Source organism: Saccopteryx leptura, chromosome 1 (genome assembly GCF_036850995.1).
Source record: "Saccopteryx leptura isolate mSacLep1 chromosome 1, mSacLep1_pri_phased_curated, whole genome shotgun sequence".
Taxonomy (NCBI): Eukaryota; Metazoa; Chordata; class Mammalia; order Chiroptera; family Emballonuridae; genus Saccopteryx; species Saccopteryx leptura.
Window position 1 is genome coordinate 27,523,770 of NC_089503.1, and position 19,519 is coordinate 27,543,288.

At 41.4% G+C, this 19,519-nt stretch overlaps 2 protein-coding genes across 3 annotated transcripts in view; one reads left to right on the top strand and one right to left on the bottom strand.

Moving 5' to 3' along the window:
* Positions 1 to 7,721, bottom strand: part of PDHX (pyruvate dehydrogenase complex component X) — a 57,484-nt gene extending 49,763 nt beyond the window's left edge. The window contains exon 1 of the mRNA XM_066363395.1: positions 7,501 to 7,721. Coding sequence (XP_066219492.1) covers positions 7,501 to 7,660 — 160 coding nt within the window. The 5' untranslated portion in view covers positions 7,661 to 7,721. The remainder of the gene's footprint in view (positions 1 to 7,500) is intronic.
* Positions 7,722 to 7,889: 168 nt separating this feature from the next.
* Positions 7,890 to 19,519, top strand: part of APIP (APAF1 interacting protein) — a 30,502-nt gene continuing 18,872 nt past the window's right edge. The window contains exon 1 of one of the 2 annotated variants that reach the window (XM_066360533.1): positions 7,890 to 8,080. In XM_066360533.1, the coding sequence (XP_066216630.1) occupies positions 8,006 to 8,080 (75 nt within the window). In that variant the 5' untranslated portion in view covers positions 7,890 to 8,005. The remainder of the gene's footprint in view (positions 8,081 to 19,519) is intronic. The other variant, XM_066360532.1, reaches the window with a different exon arrangement.

The window sequence follows — 19,519 nt, forward strand, 5'->3', positions numbered from 1 at the left end:
ATTCATCCAAAATAATAATAAAGTGTAAATAGGAAGAGGAGCAAATACCAGAAGAAAGCTATGAGAGAAGATGTGTTGCTTCTGACTGGGAAAGTAGGAAGAGATAGGGCAGAGACCTACTGTACTGTAGAAGCCTTTTTGTACTATTTGACTATTCAAACCAAATATTATATTTTATACACATAGATAGTATTTTATATATATAAATATTGTATTATATATTGCTGTTAAAATAAGTATTTTACTATTTAACAAAATGTTTAAGTAATTAAAAAAACTTATTCCACCCCTTTCAAGTTACTTAATCATTCTACGCCTCAGTCGCCTCTTTAGTAAAATACGAGTTTTGTAAGGATTAAAGAAGGCAACACACGCAGTCTTCATCACAATGGGTCCTGGCAAAGGGTCAAGTCAGTCTCAACCGTGTTAGCTATTTACTGATAAGCAGGCAGCACGGATATGGTTGGATGCTGATGTCCAGTCGGCTAGATGTATATAACATTATCATACTTAATAATTCCTTCTTCCAGCAGCGAGAGGTTCTCAGCCTAAACTTGGTTTCCTTCTTACTTTCGCCGTTACCTAGTTCAGCCTTGGTCTCACAGCTAACACTGACTAACTCACAGCTTCTATTTCAACAACTGTAAACATCTGAAAACCAAACTCTCATAAAATCACTGGGACCAGTTTTGGTGGACCATGTAAGTTAAAAAAAAAAAGCATATTGGAACTACTACCTTAGATTATAGTACCTCATAGTACTATAGTACCTTAGAGTATACTTCAAAAACTACTTTTGGTTTGAGGTTATTTAAAAAGCAATGGAAAGCCATGAAAAAAACTTTTGAGCAGGTAAGAGAAATAACCACAATACAAAACTGAACTTGTCTGCAGTTCCATATATAGCTAACTTTCATTATTCTATTTAAAAAAATGCACATGCTTTTAGATGGTCACTATAAACCTCACAGAAAAGCTAAAATAAGTACAAAGTGAAAGTACCCATGAATGTGCGTCCTTTCCCCTTCACCCATTAGATCATTTAACCTGGGAGACTGAGAAGGCACCTAGGTACCAGGTCCTTCTAAACTTCCGGCCTTCACCCAAAAAGTATTAGAGAGAAATGGAAGGGCTTTAAGCTGGGGTGTGGGCATTTCTGGAAGATCACTTCATGGCACAGGAGTGGAATGGAGGAGGAGAAAGAAAAAAAGTTTATTTGTCATTAATTCAACAAATATTTATTCAGCACATACCAGGTAGAGGTTGGAGTTAAAATGTGAATAAAAACAAACAATCCTTAATCTTATGGTAAAGTAAGGAAAATAATATGTTTCACAGTGTTATGAACTAAGAAAATAAAGAATGGTAAGGGGACAAAGTGAGGAACTATTTTATCAGTTGATCTCAGAAGGCTTCTCTGAAAAAGTGAGCAAGACTGAATGGAGGAAGTCATGCACGTATCTGATGGAAGAGCTTCTACACAGAGGCAACAGCAAGCACAAAGAATGAGTAGTGTGCTTGGTACGTTCAAAACACAAAGAAGCCAACATGCGGGAGGGAGGGTGAAGAGAGGTGGAGAGCATTCACCTCATACTGGGCCTTATAAGCCAGAGTAAGGACTTCAGATTTTATTCTGAGTTTAGCCAGAAGCTCTTGGAGGGTTTTTAGTGACATGATCTGACTTATAATTTGCAAGCTCTCTGAACACTGTGTGGGAAATAATCTGTACTGGGCCAAGGGTGGTGGCAGGGACATCCACTGAGACACTGCTGCAAGAATCTAGATGACAGGCTTTGGTAGCTTGGACCAGTCTAGTGGGTAGTCACAGACATCGTGAGGAGTGCTCAGATAACTGGGGTATACAGTGGAACGACCAATGAATGTAAGTCAGTGGGTATGGGAGCTATTCACCATTTGTCTTCCCAGACATATGTCTCAACCTTCCCCCACACTACTGCACGGGCTTTGGCCTCCAGTTGGGTTGTCAATGGGCAGCATAAAGCAGGAGACTGAAGAGAGAAAATGAGGACAGGGTATTTATTTCCCCAGCTACCTCCTTGTGGGGTCATCTGGGGCTGGCTGGATGCTTTAAATCAGGGGTAGTCAACCTTTTTATACCTATCGCCCACTTTTGTATCTCTGTTAGTAGTAAAATTTTCTAACCGTCCACCAGTTCCACAGTAATGGTGATTTATAAGGTAGGGAAGTAACTTTACTTTATAAAATTTATAAAGCAGAGTTACAGCAAGTTAAAGCATATAATTATAATTACTTACCAAGTACTTTATGTCGGATTTTCGCTAAGTTTGGCAGAATAAATCTTTATAAAACAACTTACTATAGTTAAATCTATCTTTTTATTTATACTTTGGTTGCTCCACTAGCGCCCACCATGAAAGCTGGAACGCCCCCTAGTGGGCGGTAGGGACCAGGTTGACTGCCACTGCTTTAACTGCAGGGCACAGTTCCATCACAGGGCCTCCCACAGGCTCCCTCCTTTCCAAGTCTGGTAACCGCTCCCCTCCCAAACTTCTTCAAGCTTAGAAGTGGTGACAGCACCCTGCTGTAAACAGTCCCTTGGTACAGCACCATCTCTACAACCTGAATTTACAAAAACGATTACTTATAAACTCAACTCAAATTACCCATTTTTAGAGTGTCATCTGTTCCCTACCAAGACCCTATAGAAAGACTTAGAAGTATGACACTTAAGTAATGAGGAAAATTTCAAACTACAAGTTCATTCCTTTAGAAAGAATAGCATGAGCAAATGAAAGAAAAGAGAAGTATGAATGTTTAGGGAAAGGTGAATGGTCAGATGAGCCTAAATGCACAAGTCAATTTAATCCAAACCCAGATCTGAATCAAGATTTCTAAATTGGCTCTGGCCAGTTGGTTCCATGGTAGAGCATCACCCTGGCATGTGGAAGTCCCTGGTTCGATTCCCTGTCAGGGCACATAGGAGAAGAGCCCATCTGCTTCTCTACCTCTTCCCCTCCCCCACCTTCCTTTCTCTTCTCCCTCAGCCATAGCTCAAATGGTTCTAGCAAAGTTGGACCAGGGTGCTGAGGATGGCTCCATGGCCCTGCCCCAGGCACTAAAATAGCTCAGTTGCCAAGCAACAAAATAGCAGCCCAGAGAGGCAGAGCATAGCCTGGAAGGGGGCTTGCTGGGTGGATTCCGGTGGAGGCACATACAACAGTCTGTCTCTACCTCCCCGCCTCTCACTTAATAAGGAAAAAAAAAACCCCAAAATGATTTCTAAATTACTGGCTTCGTTGTAGTCACTTATGTAAATGAATCCACTAGTCATTTATTTATAATTAAAATCCCTATATTAAAACACATCTTTCTTGTTCTCAGATACAGTAAGTATCCTTGCAAAGGAGCACAACTGTTTTCTGTAGGAAATGACCAAAATGTTTATGGTAATAGGGTAGGTAGTATTTATAAATTACAGGGACATCTATGAGTTCCCTGAAATCTATGCAAGAGTTTGAAAAAGTGGTACGGCCTTTATCAGTTTTCAAATAGATTTTGTGTCCCTCTAAAACAATGCTTGTAGATTTCCAAGGAATCTCTCCTGAATTTTAAATCTGAGAACCCTAAGCCTTTTCTAAAAATATTTCATGTAATATAAGAAAGTCCCTGGTTGCAGAAAAGTATTGAGATCACTAGCTACTGTAAATATACTGCCTACCAAGTACAAATAAAATAAAAAGCTGCAGAACTATTTCCTCTGAGTGAAATGAACACTTCAGAAGAGGTTTCCTCTTGCAACACTGGTCTTCTTGTGATTAAACTATACATGAATATTAGCTTATTTTGCAATCCTGGAACAATCACAAAAAGAAATTACTCCTCCACTTAAAGAGTCTACCAAAAGAATGAACACAAGCTTAATACAGGATTTATACATTTTGTGTAAAAGGCAAATAAAGCACAAAATAATAATGAGGCATATTTAAGAGAGCATCATCTCAGAAACTTACAAATAGGAAGACTTAAACATATACTCTCTCTTAAATGGTCCTGTTACCCTACATGCGGTCTAGAATTTTAGTACCTTAACTTGTTCTAAAATGATGTTATCATGATTGTCACTGAAATACTATTTTAATGTAAACAGATGTTACTTATATCTCACTCCATTAAAGAAAGAGGGGCTCACTTAGAATATACACACGGTCCTAGCGTGCGGAGGACCCGGGTTCGATTCCCGGCCAGGGCACACAGGAGAAGCGCCCATTTGCTTCTCCACCCCTCCGCCGCACTTTCCTCTCTGTCTCTCTCTTCCCCTCCTGCAGCCAAGGTTCCATTGGAGCAAAGATGGCCCAGGCGCTGGGGATGGCTCCTTGGCCTCTGCCCCAAGCGCTAGAGTGGCTCTGGTCGCAACATGGCGAGGCCCCGGAGGGGCAGAGCATCGCCCCCTGGTGGGCAGAGCGTCGCCCCTGGTGGGCGTGCCGGGTGGATCCCGGTCGGGCGCATGCGGGAGTCTGTCTGACTGTCTCTCCCTGTTTCCAGCTTCAGAAAAAAAGGAAAAAAAAAAAAAAAAAAAAAGAATATACACACGGTAAACACAATTTAAGCATGCTGACACTGTTCAGCTGATGTCCACCGCAAAGCTACCACCTAACACTGAAGGAAATGGGCTTTGGTATCAGGCAGATGTGGGTTGAACTAGATGTCTATTATCAGAGCACAGCATTAGCTGCTGTACTAAATGAGTTCATTCATGTAAAATGCCAAGGACACATGGAACATAGTAATCTCTCAATAAATACTACTTATTATTCCCAAACCCACTGTCCCAACTTCTTTCCTGCCAGCAGAAAACCAATTTTGGGTTCAGCTGTATACCTTTCTTATGAACATGTGCTCTGAGTTAGTGACCCCACTGCCCAAGGTCTTAGTCTGTCTGGACTGCTATAAAACCTACCTGAGACTGGTAGCTTATAAACATTTTTTTCCCCTCACAATTCTGGAGGCGGGGAAGTTCAAGATCATGATGGTGGCAGATTTGCGATGGCTGATGCAGGTCTGTTTCCTATTTCATGGATGGCACCTTCTCACCTCACAGCAGGGTCTGGCTAGAGACCTCTGTGGGGTCTCTTTCATAAAAGTACTAATCCCATTCATGAGGGCTCTCCTTATGACTTAAGCACCTCCCAAAGGCCCCCACTTCCTAATACCATCACAGTGGGCTTTAGGTTTCAACATTTGAGTTTTGGGGAGGACAACAAAGTTCAATCCATAATATTCATCCCTTGGTTAGTCAGAGTAGATTCTTTCCAAAATAGCCCCAGAAAAGAGTACCTTCCTCTGGATATTATCATGTGCATAGTTCCAAAGCAGTCATTCACTAACTTACCTTGGGTAAACAGATAAACCTCACTGAGTCTCTATTTCTCAATCTGTAAAACACAACTAACCTTTGCAGGGCTCTTATGATGATCAGAAGTGATGCAAGTAAAGAATCTAAAATGACGCCTGGCAAACAGTGAATGCTCTATTATGTGATGGCACCTGTAATGTCTCACTTTCATATACACAACAAAATGTTCTAAAGCAATGCAAACATGTACTAAGTACTTCCTGATCACTCAAATTTTATTAGTTTTGCACACTGCTAAGATCTCATTTATATTCTTCCTATTTTCCTTAGTCACACATCTCTCAACTACTGACTGGCCTAGATTTGCTTTGCTCACAACTAAAATAACTAAGCACTTCACTACTGTTCTACTTTAATCAGATTGTCATAGTAACAGACATGACAATCTGTGGTTACCAACTCATACGTCCTTTTATAAATCTTTTTAATTTTTTTTTATTGATTGATTTTTAGGGAGAGAGAAATGAAGGAAGGTAGAGAGGGAGAGAGAAACACCAATTTGCTATTCCACCCATCCATGCATTCATTGGTTAATTCCTGCATGTGACCCAGCGGGGGATCAAACCTGCAACCTTGGCGCACTGGGATGATGTTCAAGCCAGTTGGGCTACCTAGCCAGGGCATACTTCCTTTCTTAAAAGAAAATGCCAAACTGCAGCCTTTGAAAGAATCAGCCCTATGTGCCCTGTGTAGGACTGACCTACAATGGGGACACCAGTTTCCCTCCAGGGAATTCGGAATTAGGTGGCAGAAATGATAGTGCCCACCTGAACTAAACTGAAAGAGCATGGGGCATAAGGGCCCGAATCAACATTAAGGCCAGACAAGCTGACATTATAGAGGAAGAAACCCATGAGTACATCTATTGGCAAGTTTGCGGAGAAAAACAAAGTAAATCAGAGAGAGAGAGGAGACCGACCACGGGAGTCCTAGAAGAAAAGGGTGAAATCATCATAGTTCCCCATGGCCCAGAAGTGCTTCATACATGTCATATCCTTCTGATAAACTCTACATTTACTCCGGCTATTCTGTTTGTTTCCACAGTTAAAGGAGAACTCAAAGAATAGTATTAATCTTATGAGTATCAGAGTAGAACCACTTAATAAGGATCAAGCCTAAAATGGTATCCATGTTTCGGCAGAAATACCTACCATACCATCAACTCTCACCAAAGAATTTGCCTCTGTTATAGAACTGCTGTCAAAAATCAGAAGCCCACAGGGAAAGAAGCAGGCTAGCAGGATCTTAAGGTTTTTTCTCTTTAAATCTAGGCATACTTTATTTCCCTAATTAAATCTGTAAGAATTGTCTTCTTTTCCATTCACACACAGTATTTGTTCTATCACTGGCAGGTATGCACCACATTCAAAAAATATTGGTCCTATGACCCTACTCCATCCCCATGAAAAGAAAAATAATTCTCTACGTGCTATATTACTGTTAAGTACCGAAGAAATGTTAATTGTGTCAATATCATTACTAAATGCCGATTTCCTATGAAAAACTTCACGGTACTATTTCCTCTCCTAACTTTTCACTCTTCCACGCTCATGTTCTGCCGGACCTGTGTGTGCGATGCGGAGGGCATTTACAAATTAAGACCCTTTACCCTCCTCGCGTGGGGCCACCCGAGCGGCCTAGATAGAAAAAAAAAAAAAAGGTCTCCCACTAGAGAAAGGCCACAAGAATGAATAACAGTCAGAAGTGGCTTTTGAATCCCAGCAACCTTAGGCAGCTCTTCCGGGTCAGGGATGCCTGACGACGCTAAGGGAACCCGAGACGTGACTAGGAAAAGGGCTGAGAGAAGAGCGATTAAAGCCTATCTTTGCGCCTCACACACACAAAAACCAAATCCCGAGGCAAGGTCAACAGAAGCCATACCAACACGGGGGCCAGAGACGGAGTCAAGTTCTCCCGGCTTCCAAAAAAGTCCTTCGGAGCATGCACTAACAGGCGGCCAGGTCAGCGGACCGCTCCCGAAGGAAAGGCCGAGGGTACAGGGAGCGCGCAGAACCTCCACACCCCAAAGCGGGCCCTCAAGCAAAAAGCCCCTGACCCACGTCCGCCGTTTAGTTAAGAGACGCTGGGCGGCCCCGGTCACTCACCCCGCAGCCACTGCGTGCTGTGAAGCCATCTCCAACTAGCTCCACGGCCGGGAGACCACTCAACCGCCCCCTTAATCAGCCCCTGGCCTCGCCGGCCGCCGAAGCCTGGAAGGTAGCGCAGTAACCGCAGGTCACAGCCAAGCCTCCAGGAGGCCGCCATCTTCCCGGCCTTCTCACCAGCTGCCCGCAGCAAAGCCTGATCTGTCTGTCCTCAAGCTCCGCCCAGGTTCCTCCTCTCACCCAGTTAGACGCGCCCCTAAGCGCCAGTCGCTTTTGTGTCTTAGGCAAAGTCTCCTAGCCCCGCCCCAACTTTGTTGGCCCCGCCTCCCCGCCGAGAGGTTGCGCCGCTGGTTCTCCAATCAACGAGGCCCTCCCTCTCCTGCCCTTCGCCTAGTCCGTCCCGCCCCCGGGCTGTCTTCAGTGTCGCCTGATTGTATTTAAACCTTCGCTGTGGTAGCCCCGACCGATCTCTGGGAGCAAAGTCGTGCGAATAAACAAGCTGTGGATGTCCGTAGTCGGGGCCATGTCTGGCTGTCCCGCTGCGGAGGGAGACTGTTGCTCGCGGCGATGCAACGCGCAGGTAGGGGCGGGGCCTCGGGTGAACGATTCCGAAGAGGCTGGGCGGTTGCGGCGGAGGCTTCCAGGTGGCGGGGATGCCAGCGCCACGCGACCCCTGCACCCCGCCGCTGCCGCACTGCATGGCAACGTGAGGCTACGGCCCAGGACGATCTGCTCCCGGGGCTGGGCTGTCTAACGATGGGAGCTGGACACTGAACGTTGAAAAAAGTAGAAATAACGGATGAGAGTTTGTGGTGTGTTAAGTGTGTGTCTTAAAGGAACTTATCCGGAAGTTGGGCCCATCGCGGGCACGTGCGGCGCTGGTGTGGGATTGGAGCAGACCGGGAGCTCTCCAGCTGTCCCCTGCGCACTGGGCACCGGCCCCACGCAGAGCACGTCACCCCGGGAAACGTGGGCCTGGACCGGAGCTGTGCCTCAGTAGCCAGCACTTGCGGTCTGTGCAGTTTACCTGCCTCAGTTTAGATTGATTATGGGCTCATCTGGTTTGAGCAAAGCTCACCAGCTTGGACCCAGGGTCGCTGGCTTGAGCAAGGGGTTACTTGGTCTGCTGTAAGCCCACAGTCAAGGCACATATGAGAAAGCAGTCAATGAACAACTAAGGCAGGGGTTCTCAACCTGTGGGTCGCGACCCCGGAAATATGTATTTACGGTGACTTTAGGCGACCCCTGTGTTTTGGTCGTTTGACCCCCGCCGGGGTCGGGACCCACAGGTTGAGAACTGCTGAAGGTGTCGCAAGGAAAAACTGATGATTGATGCTTCTCATCTCTCTCCGTTCCTGTCTGTCTGTCCCTATCTATACCTCTCTCTGAAAAAAAAAAAGAAAATTGATTATGGAATGAATATCGAAAGGATTCTTCCGTAAGCTGAAGTCAAAGGCATATCCACTCTGGAGCTGTTTATGCTTTTTATTTATATGCACACATCAACAATTTTATGGAGCACCTACCTGCTCATTGATACAGTGATGATTAGGACAAATGGCCTAGGGTCTAGAGCAGTGTTTCCCAACCTTTTTTGTGCCGCGCCCCACCTTAACCTTTCTAAAATTTTTATGTCCCCCCCTATGTAACATACATAATTTTTAACATTAAAAAATTGATTTGTTCACTTAATAAACATAAATGATAGGTTCTAGGAAAAAATCACTATGAAATTGTTAACAAAACACAGTAAGTAAAATTTCAAAACATATAATGAAAAACAAATTTAAATTCCAAATAATTTTAATACAGATTTTTCTATATTAATTTATTATTTTAATTTAGTGTGATCCTTGCGCTTGATGCTTGCTGCACAGAGATTTTATATTAGGTTCCAATTTGGTTAGTCTGCTGATATTGACGGTTTTATTAAATTCTCTCCTATAGTGTGATTTTCTCCAGTTTTAGCGATGAATAAAGAAATTTGATAACTAGCCTCAAGAACACGATTATTAGTTGAAGTATGAGCAGTAAATAGAGACTTTAATGTTGTTCTTTTTTCAAAATTTTTCTTTAAAGTTTTAAAGTAACTCAAATCTGAATTAATATGAGCACTATGCTTCGCCTTCAAATGCGCCTCAAGACGACCTCGTTTCATTGATTCGTTGGTCAAGCATTGCTGGCATAAAAGACAAAAAGGAATCCGCTCATTGTGAACAGCGGGTATGAACCCAAATTTTAAATATTCCTCCGAATATTGACGAGTTTTTTTCTTGCTTGCACCACTCATTTTACTATGGGCTATAAGAAATAAAAATAAGATCAGTTAAAAACTAATATTAAAATATGTGTTAAAATATATTCAATGTGACATAGAGTAAACATATACTAGAAATTCATATTTATTTAAATGTATATAACACATTTACTACACTACCACCGCAAATCAAAAGGTATCTATATTTTTTCCACTTGACAAAATTTTCTGGAAAGTTATGCTTCTAAAATTAAAATTGTCGTGCATGCACTATTATAGCCCCAATAATATTTATAAAATATTAGTGCTTTCTAGCCCCGATGCAAGAAGTACTTAATAAAGAGTTTAATATTGATAAAAATAAAATCAAATACTTACCAATTATATCTATACAATATATATATGTATATTTATTAAATCAACGAGCTTTTAAAACAGTTTTGACTGACACTTATTTCAAATTAACACCAACTGAATGATGTGAAACACTACAGAAGTTGCGATGGGCAATTAGGTGAGAATAACTGCGTTGTTTAGCGAGTTTTTAAAACGTCCGGGGTTCCCCGCGGCACACGGCACGCTCCGTGGTGAACCCAGGACGAAGTATACTTGACGACACCAATCACCCAGTTGATATTTTGGTCTCGTCAAACGAAATTATACTTAATAATTATTTACCGCAATTATTTAAGAATTGCATTTTTTGTTAAATTTGGCACCGATATCTAGCATTGCATTTAAATGGCCCGGGGCGAAAGAGTTAAAGTCGTGTGGAGTCTATTTTCAAATTGCCCCCCTTAACTATCGAATTGCCCCCCTGTGGGGCGTGGGCCCCACGTTGGGAAACACCGGTCTAGAGGAACACTAGAAAAATAAAAATTTCAATACAAATGTGAGAAGCTTTGCTTATGAGGCAGGGAAAAAAATTGAACCCCCTTATTCCTCTCCCATTATTCTTCCTAGGGCTGAAAGTCCCAATTTAAAAGTAATAACCAGCCGGAGACTTTAGTGTGAATTACTTTTCAGAGAGGATGAAGTTTTCCTCTACCCTTCTAGGTTCTTTGGCTTGTCTGTTCGGCATGAGGCAGATTAATAAGAGAAAATAACCAAACTTACTTGCATAGTACAAAAGGGGCCCCGTATACATAAGAGAGTCAGAGATACTCCCCCCCCCCGAAATACATGGGGTTCAGAGACAGAAAGGTAAATGAAGTATATGTGATTTTCTGAGCTAAGTTAGATGCCCTTGGACTTGGAGCATCAAGGGGAGAGGAAGGTCATTCTTAGAATGATAAGAAGAGCAGATGTTAAGTAATCAGAAGTTTGCCCTGCCTTATAGATAGTTTATGAAAGGTATTTCTGGTAGTGACTCATATGGGCAAGACCCCAAATTTAAATTCCTTAAGGGAGAGGTAAAGTTTTTCCTAGGTCTGCTGGGCCTCGATTGCTTTCTGCTGAAAATAATTTACATGACAAAGTGGCACATCTTGGGGAGGCCTGTTCCCAACCCCTTTACTGTCTTTACAAATCTTATGATACCCTGCTGCTAGTTTCTGAGCACCTCAGGCAGTCCCCTGGTGAGCTTCCTTTCACATCTTCTGGTGACTATACCCAAAACTTCACCATCTACCCTCATTCTCTACCCAAAGCCTGTTTCACGGATGAACTTGTCAACTTCAATTCCCTCCTCTTTCCACTATATTATGATTAAAAGGCTAAGGACAAGGCATCTAAAATCAGACTGCCTGGATTCAAATCATGCTTCTCCACCTGGGTGTTTGGTAATGGACAAACTAATCTTTCTTAGAATAATACGATTATGGAAAGGGTTAAGTAAAGTCTCCCTATAAAGGCTGTAGAATAGTGCATGGCACAAAAAAGCACTCAAAAAATGATAGCTATTCTTGACATCAATTGTATTATTACATACAGGGTAGGACAAAAATAGGTTTACAGTTGTGAGTATGAAAAACAGTTTATTCTTGTATTATATATTATTATTGTATTTTCCATATGAATAACTATAAACCTACTTTTGCCCCTCTCCACCCCACCCCCACCCCCCGTATTTACTTGCATCTTTACTCTCCCTCCTGTCTAAAGAGAACACTTCCCTGTTTTCCCTATTTCAGCTTCTGGCTCAGTGAATACCTATTAGTTAGGCCTTTGTTCTCCTATACCTTTAGTTTCTCTCTTAATTTTACTTCCTAACATGTGAAAAACTATTAACCAGTTTTTCTTTCTATTTTTCTATCCAGCCCTTCATGGCAACACTAATGAAAGAGTTCTTAGAATTCTCTGCCTCTTAAGGTTTTTTTTTTTTACTTCTTAACTCATTTTATCTAGCTTTTATGCCCACTTCATTGAAACAGTTGTTACTTAAGGTCATGATTGACCTTATTTACAAATATAGTTGACCTAGCAAAACTCCAACCCAAGATGAAGCCTACTATCCTGTTTGTGATTGCACTGTGCAGCTGAACGTGGCTAGAGAAAATTCCACAACTGTGTTAACGGGCTTCATGTTCTGGTCAAGATCTTAACCTCAGATTTGCACTTAACGCTGCCCAACAAACCTGTATTTCCCCAGTAGTTTGCTGTCGCACTTCTGGAGATGACTAGTTTATACCTTTTATTCTCTTTTCAATACTTTCATACCTTCTTCCCACACTCTCACTAAACTGATGACTGTGTTTATTCTTTTTTTTTTTTTTTTTTTTTTGTATTTTTCTGAAGCTAGAAACGGGGAGAGACAGTCAGACAGACTCCCGCATGCGCCCCGACCAGGATCCACCCGGCACGCCCACCAGGGGCGAGGCTCTGCTCACCAGGGGGCAATGCTCTGCCCCTCCGGGGCGTCGCTCTGCCGCAACCAGAGCCACTCTAGCTCCTGGGGCAGAGGCCAAGGAGCCATCCCCAGCGCCCGGGCCATCTTTGCTCCAATGGAGCCTTGGCTGCGGGAGGGGAAGAGAGAGACAGAGAGGAAGGAGGGGGGGGTGGAGAAGCAAATGGGCGCTTCTCCTATGTGCCCTGGCCAGGAATCGAACCCGGGTCCCCCGCTCGCCAGGCCGACGCTCTACCGCTGAGCCAACCAGCCAGGGCCCTGTGTTTATTCTTAAGAAAATAGAAGTCATGTGGTATGAACTTACCACCACACATCTGCCTAAACTTGAACCCATCACCTTCTCATTTTGTAAAATGGAAGGCCAGTCTTTCTTCTTATGCTCAGGATTTCTGTTCCATCTCACTAGAGTTGTTCCTCTCCTTGTCTCACTTGAGAATCAATTTCCCTTCTGGAGAATTGTTCTCATCAGCGGGGCTTTCAAACCCCAGTGTGATATGGTCCTGCAGACTCATAGCTTGGCACTCTCAACACTTCATTACTCTGCCTTGGTCACCTAGTCTTCTTCCTGTTCCTTAAAGTCCTCAGACACACTCTCACTCTAGGGCAGGGGTCGGGAACCTATGGCTCGCAAACCAGATGTGGCTCTTCTGATGGCTGCATCTGGCTCGCAGACAAATCTTTAATAAAAAAAATAGTAACGTTAAAAATATAAAACATTCTCATGTGTTACAATCCATTCATCTCCTACCACTCATGTTCATAGTTGCGGGTGGCTGGAGCCAATCACAGCTGTCCTCCTGGACAACATGAAATTTTTATTGGATAATGTGTAATGTACACGAGTCTTTGTATGGCTCTCACGGAATTAAATTTTAAAATATGTGGCATTCATGGCTCAGCCAAAAAGGTTCCCGACCCCTGCTCTAGGGCCTTCATCCCTGCTGTTTGCTCTGCCTAGGTGCTTCCTCTCCCAGCAGGAAACCTTGCTGTGCACACACTCATCCATCATACCCTGGTTTTCCACAGCTGTTAAGCCTTAAATGTGTCCTGCTCAGATAAGCCTTCCTTAATCAAAGTTAATCTTTGCTGTTTTTCTCTTAAGTCCCTTGTTTCTTTATTGCCATTTATTTATTTTCTGTTTACTTTATAAAAACTACCTCCTGCCATGAAATTTCTTTAAAACAGTGACTTTGTCTTGTTTGTAGCTGAAATTCCAGGAAAACGCTTTACCAGTAAGTACTCAATAAATGCGTGTGACTCACATCCCAGTGAGTGGCATCACTATCCACTAACAACTACTCAACTAACCCAAAACTTGGAAGTCTTTGAAGCCTTTCTCTTCTTCAGTTTTCTCACCCAAAGTTCATCCTTTCTTCTCAACTTCCAAAATACCTTCCAAGTCCATCTCCACTATCACTCCCGTGGAATTTCCTTTTAAAACTCTTTCCCCGGCTCCTTGCTGGTCTTGTCTCTTGCTCCCTTGGTCACCACCTTTCCTCTGAACTCCACTGCCACTGTGGAAATGTTTCAAAACTGAGGTCGTATCAAGTCATCTATCTGAAAATGCTCAGTGGTTTTCAACTACTTATAAAGTCCAAACTCCTGTGCATGGCATGGTAAATCCTCTATACGCTGCTTCCCCTCCATCCCACAGAATCTAAATTATAATTATTCCAACTACTGAGAGTTCTCTCTGACTGAAATGCCCTTTCTCCTCTTTACTTACCCAGCATATTCCCACTGTCCTTCATTAACACTATATAACCATCCCCTCCTCTATGAAGTTTTTCCTAACTCCTGCTCCCTCCTACCCATAGCTTCTGCTCCCATAATGCCCTGAACCATCTTGTATTGTATGTTGCTTTGTAACTGTTAACTTCTTTACTAGAGTGTGAGTTCCTCAAGGGTAAGGATCTTACTCATATTCATTTCTTTGGGTCCTTCAGTAAAAGTTGCTGAATGAATGAATGAATGAATGAGAGGGCTCCATAACCAATACCAAAAGAAAAGAACATAGCTCAAATGATCTGGCCCAGAGTCTAAGGAAAAAGAGATCACTTCTTGCCATGAGAGAAGGATCAATGAAGTGGGTGGGGGTTGGTGTAAAGGATGACGAGCAGGAGTCTGACAGCTAGAGTTGGGATTGCTGGGCATCCAGCGTGAGCAATAACAGTGCAAAGAAAAAGAGGGTATTCTCGGCTGGCAGGAAAGTGTCTTAGTTATCTCTCGCTGCCTGACAAGTATCCCAGAACTTAAGCTTAAAACACAAACATTTGTCCCATTTTCTGAGGATTAGGAATTCAGGGGAGCCCAGGGTATCTCTTTAGTTGGCAGTAAAGCTGTCAGCTGGAGCAACAGTTGATCTCAAGTCTTGGCTGCAGCTGGAGTGAGCTTCCAAGCTCGTTGATGTTGGCCACATCCCTCTGTTCTTCACCACACAGCCTTCTGCGTAGGCTGCCTAAATATCTTGATCAGCTGACTTTTCCCACACCAAGTGATCTGAGAGTGAGAGGCAACCAATGTGGAAGCTACAGTCTTATATCCTGATTCCAGACATGACATGCTGTCCCTTTTGCAGTAATTGTTAGTCTTACAGACCAACCCTGGTACAAGGTGGAGAGGAACTATATCAATATATAAGGTGACCAACATTTTTACAATGAAAAGGAGGACAAAAATAAATAGAAGAAAACAACAGCGTAAATAAAAGAAACATTTTTTCATTGCAACAATAATACTATAATTTCATAAATGCATAATAAAAACATTTGTAATATTTCATATTGTAATTGTGCTTACATGCCTGGTTAATTTTTAATAATAATTGTAAGAAAAAATGTACTCATTTAGATACAAATATATCACATCACATGCAATGGATTGACTCTGCATCGATCAAATACGGACATTTACAGATTAGTCTTCCAATATCAAAAAGGAAGATGTGTAGGAGGACACTTTTTGGGGGAGGACAGAACTTACAAAAGAAGGACTGTCCTCCCTAAAGGAGGATGATTGGTCACCTTACTATTTACCAGGGGATCATTAAGAGCCATCCTAGTGGTTGACCTCTACAACCAGGTTGAAAAGAATTAGGAGATTTATGTAAGAAAGTTTTTGAAAAGTTAAAATAGGGTAAGAAAACAGAAGGACTTAACAGAATAAGAAGGTGGTATTTGGGCTTTAGATGATGTGAGTTTAATGACCAAAGTAGGTTGTTATTTTAGTGCTAACAGGATAGTGAAGGGTAAGGTGGAGAAAAAGGAGGAGAAATTGTAGACAAGGGGACCAAATAGGAAAAGATAGCTTTAATTCTCCCCAAAATATTTATATCAGTCTCTGAAAGAATTTTTCCTTGACTGTTACAAAATAATAAAAATAAGGATAGTGAAAAAGTGAATTTCACAAAATTAATTGCATTCAATTTAAAGAATTACCTTTTATTCTGAGATTATCCTTCCTACTTTTTTCTTAATGTTAAAAATATACTTTATTTTTTGAAGAAGGTGATAGGAATTGTTAAATATAATTAATGCTATAACCTGGCAACCTTATGTCAGTCCCTAAAATTTAAAAACAACAAAAACTACTGGTCTTGAAATTCAGAAGTGGAGAATCAGAGATCCATATTATTGATAGAAGGAAACAGAAAGGGTCACTGACTTGCCTTAGGGTCTTCTGATTTCTAGTTAGACTGATAAGAGTTTATAAGTGTATGCAGGGCTTTGAGTGGAGGGGAAGTTGCAAAGACCAGTATGCACAGAAAGGAGAATGAAACATGTGCAGAAAGGAACAAAAACCAAAGATAGAGACAGTGCTGACAAGTTTGCTGTGTCTGCATGCAGTCCCTTCCTGAGGCCAGTGTCAGGAACAGTTGTCAAAGACTGAAATGAGCAGAAAGGATTGCTCCCTGTCTTGGGGCTATCTTTGAGCCATTTTACAACTGTGTGAATTGTAGGATACTGGCAGTAATGTAGATGATTACTGTTCATAGAAATGCAAGTTGTATTATGGACCTTCAGCTTATTGCTGCCTGGTGGCTATTGCCCTGTTCTCGCTTTATTTGTAAATCTAGGATTCCTGATTACCTATGTGTGCATGTGTGTGTTTTGAATTCTCTTTGGTTCCAGTTGTAACATCTTTCTTGTTCTCTAATTAAATGCTGGAATAAATAATACCTTTGACACATATTTAATTTATATTTTTTTATTAGTGTCCCAGGGAAAACCTCTGTCTGAGCAATACAAGCTTCTATTATGCTTAAATTGAAACAGAAGGTAGAGGAGGGGAGAGCCATGGGCTGCTGTCAGCAAATATCTCAATGACGATTGGGACTGATTTCCTTAAAATGCTGAATTGAAAAATTGGGAAAATAGAATACTGATTCAAAACTTGAGACTTTAATGTTTTCAGTATATACAAAATATTGTATATACTGTTAAATGTTTCTCCCTCACTTAATTTAGAGCAGAACCTTTACTATAAGCGGTTGATTGTAATCCATCTTTAGATACATCTTTCAAAATTCTCATTCTAATTGAAAACCAGATGCAACAATAATAGACAAGTGATGCCACTGGCATGCACTGGAAAACTAAATGCAAACTAGACTTTTTCCTGCTGTCAGGTCTTGTTAATTACATATTTTCTGATTTTTATTCTGGACAATTTAAATGACTGCATTTTTACCAAATATCTCTCTGTTGGTTCCCGCTGCTATGTGGTTATTCTTCTTGGGTCTGTAATTTTGTGGGTTTGAACAATTGAGTGAAACTTTATTAACAACAGCTGCCTTGTCATTGTTATTCCTGTAGAATGAAGCTGGCTAATTGCTCTAATACCTCAGTACTAGAAAAGACAAAAGGTCAAAGAGAGACTGTTAATGACAGACTCTTTATTTGCAACTTGCTGTGCAAATTGGTGGTTTCAAGGATTGAAAAACTACAGGAGTCTCCTCATTAGCTGTACTTTACCATATAATTAAAATAGCATTTACATTTCTAAAAAAAGGAAACAGCAAATTATAAGGGTATGTATAACTTGGCCAGATTTCATAACCACAGATGTAAGAAAAACCAACATAGCTTTACTATTAATTTTAATTCAAGAATTTTTAACTCATCGAAATGGAGAGGAAACTAACAATGACTGTGTCACACATTGTGCTGATGCTTTATATTCATTGTATCTCATTTTAATCCTCATAATGTTCTCATTTTATGGATCAGTAAACTGAAACACAAAGTCATGGAAGCAACAAACGGTGTGATGAGGACTGGACTTTATGTCCATTAATCCCTGTGCCCTGAGTTGAATCAGATCTTTAAAAGATTTCAGTGTGCCTCAGTTCTTAATTTTGTATTTTCAATCTACTCCACCAATTTAACATCCATAATACTTACTGAAAATAAAATGTTTATGTTACGTATCAACAGTGAATTTGGAAAAACACCATGATTTCAGAAATCCAGTTAAGTTGCTGAAACTTCAGTCTGTTCAATAATATACTGTTCACAAAAATAAGGGGACATTTTAACATGAATATGAAGTGATAAAATATCCCCTAGTTTTTGTGAGCAGTAAAATTTGGACTCAAAGATGTTTTTTCCCTTGTACCCAGTGCCAAGAGTTATGGAGGCAAGCTCCCTTGCTGTTTGTCTGCACAGTGGGTTTATTTCAGCTCCTTGGGGTCCCCAGCCTATATAGGGGTTCTTTGTTAGATGTCCCATTTTGAGCATGCCCTAGGTTTTATCAGTGTTTCTGTATAGTAGCTTGCAGAGCTATCAAAATCGAAACTCATGGTCACCAGAGTTTTGCAGATACCTTCAGGGAAATGATGGCTTTGGAGCTCACTTCCCTTCCAGGTAGACCGACTCTGATTTCTTTTAGAGCCCCTCGGAACTCTTACTTTCTTGCCAGCTCAGCCATTTCTTTTGAAATATTTAAAAAATAATTTATTCAGCATTTTAGTTGTTTTCAAAGCTATGGTGGTACATTGTCAGGCAAATGAGTTGTAAAATCTGCATTTTCTGGTTTTGTTTACTCTTTTTGTTAAAGATGGCGCTGCCCTTTGCACAGGTGATAATATTAATGCCCTTCTTGCTTGGGAAGGGGCTTGGTTATGCTAATGTGTGCTGGAGGAGAGGGTTGTCCCACGGAAAAGTTTTAAAAGGAGGAGCTAGGAGGCCATTTTGGAGAGAGATCCCATTGTTCCATGCCATGGACCAGCGCGGCTCCTAATTCTGGGTTTTGAGTGAGAACAGTGCGGAATTAAGAAAACAGACTTATTAAGAAAAAAGGATGGGATCAGGAGGACTCTTCAATGCTGATGGTAATACCCAAGTACCCCAGAGCCCCAGTTTGCTTTATTATATAGCCATATGCAAATCAAGGAAGTCCTTGATACAAAGTTACACATCTGAGGCTAAAACAGGAACTCTTCCAAGGCATAAACAGGAATCCCCCTACCATGCATAAGTGAAATCAACCAACATCTGAACAAACAAAGAGTAAGAGGAAGGGCATGTAAATTGCCTCCAGCAACTTAAGGAAGCAAGTGAAATGGTGCAAATACTCAGCATCATAGCCAATATGGAGGTGAAGGGGAGAGAACTTAGCCCTTTGCTAAGCCTCGAATCTACAATGGCTTTTTGCCATTTACGGTCCACAACATGTCCCCCTTTTCTTTTTTCTTTTAAATTTGTGTGCTGAGATTTGCACTCATCTGATTTCCTAGTTTCCCTGATTCTAATTTGGAGGCAGACTGAAAAAATGTAGAACAAACACAAAATTAGTATAGCCAGTGCTAACAGATACCCAAACAAACATTCTAATACATTACAGTGATTAAAGCCTTTAAGCAAATTCTTAGCCAATATAACAAGAATATATAAAAGATGTCCTTAACATGTTCACCA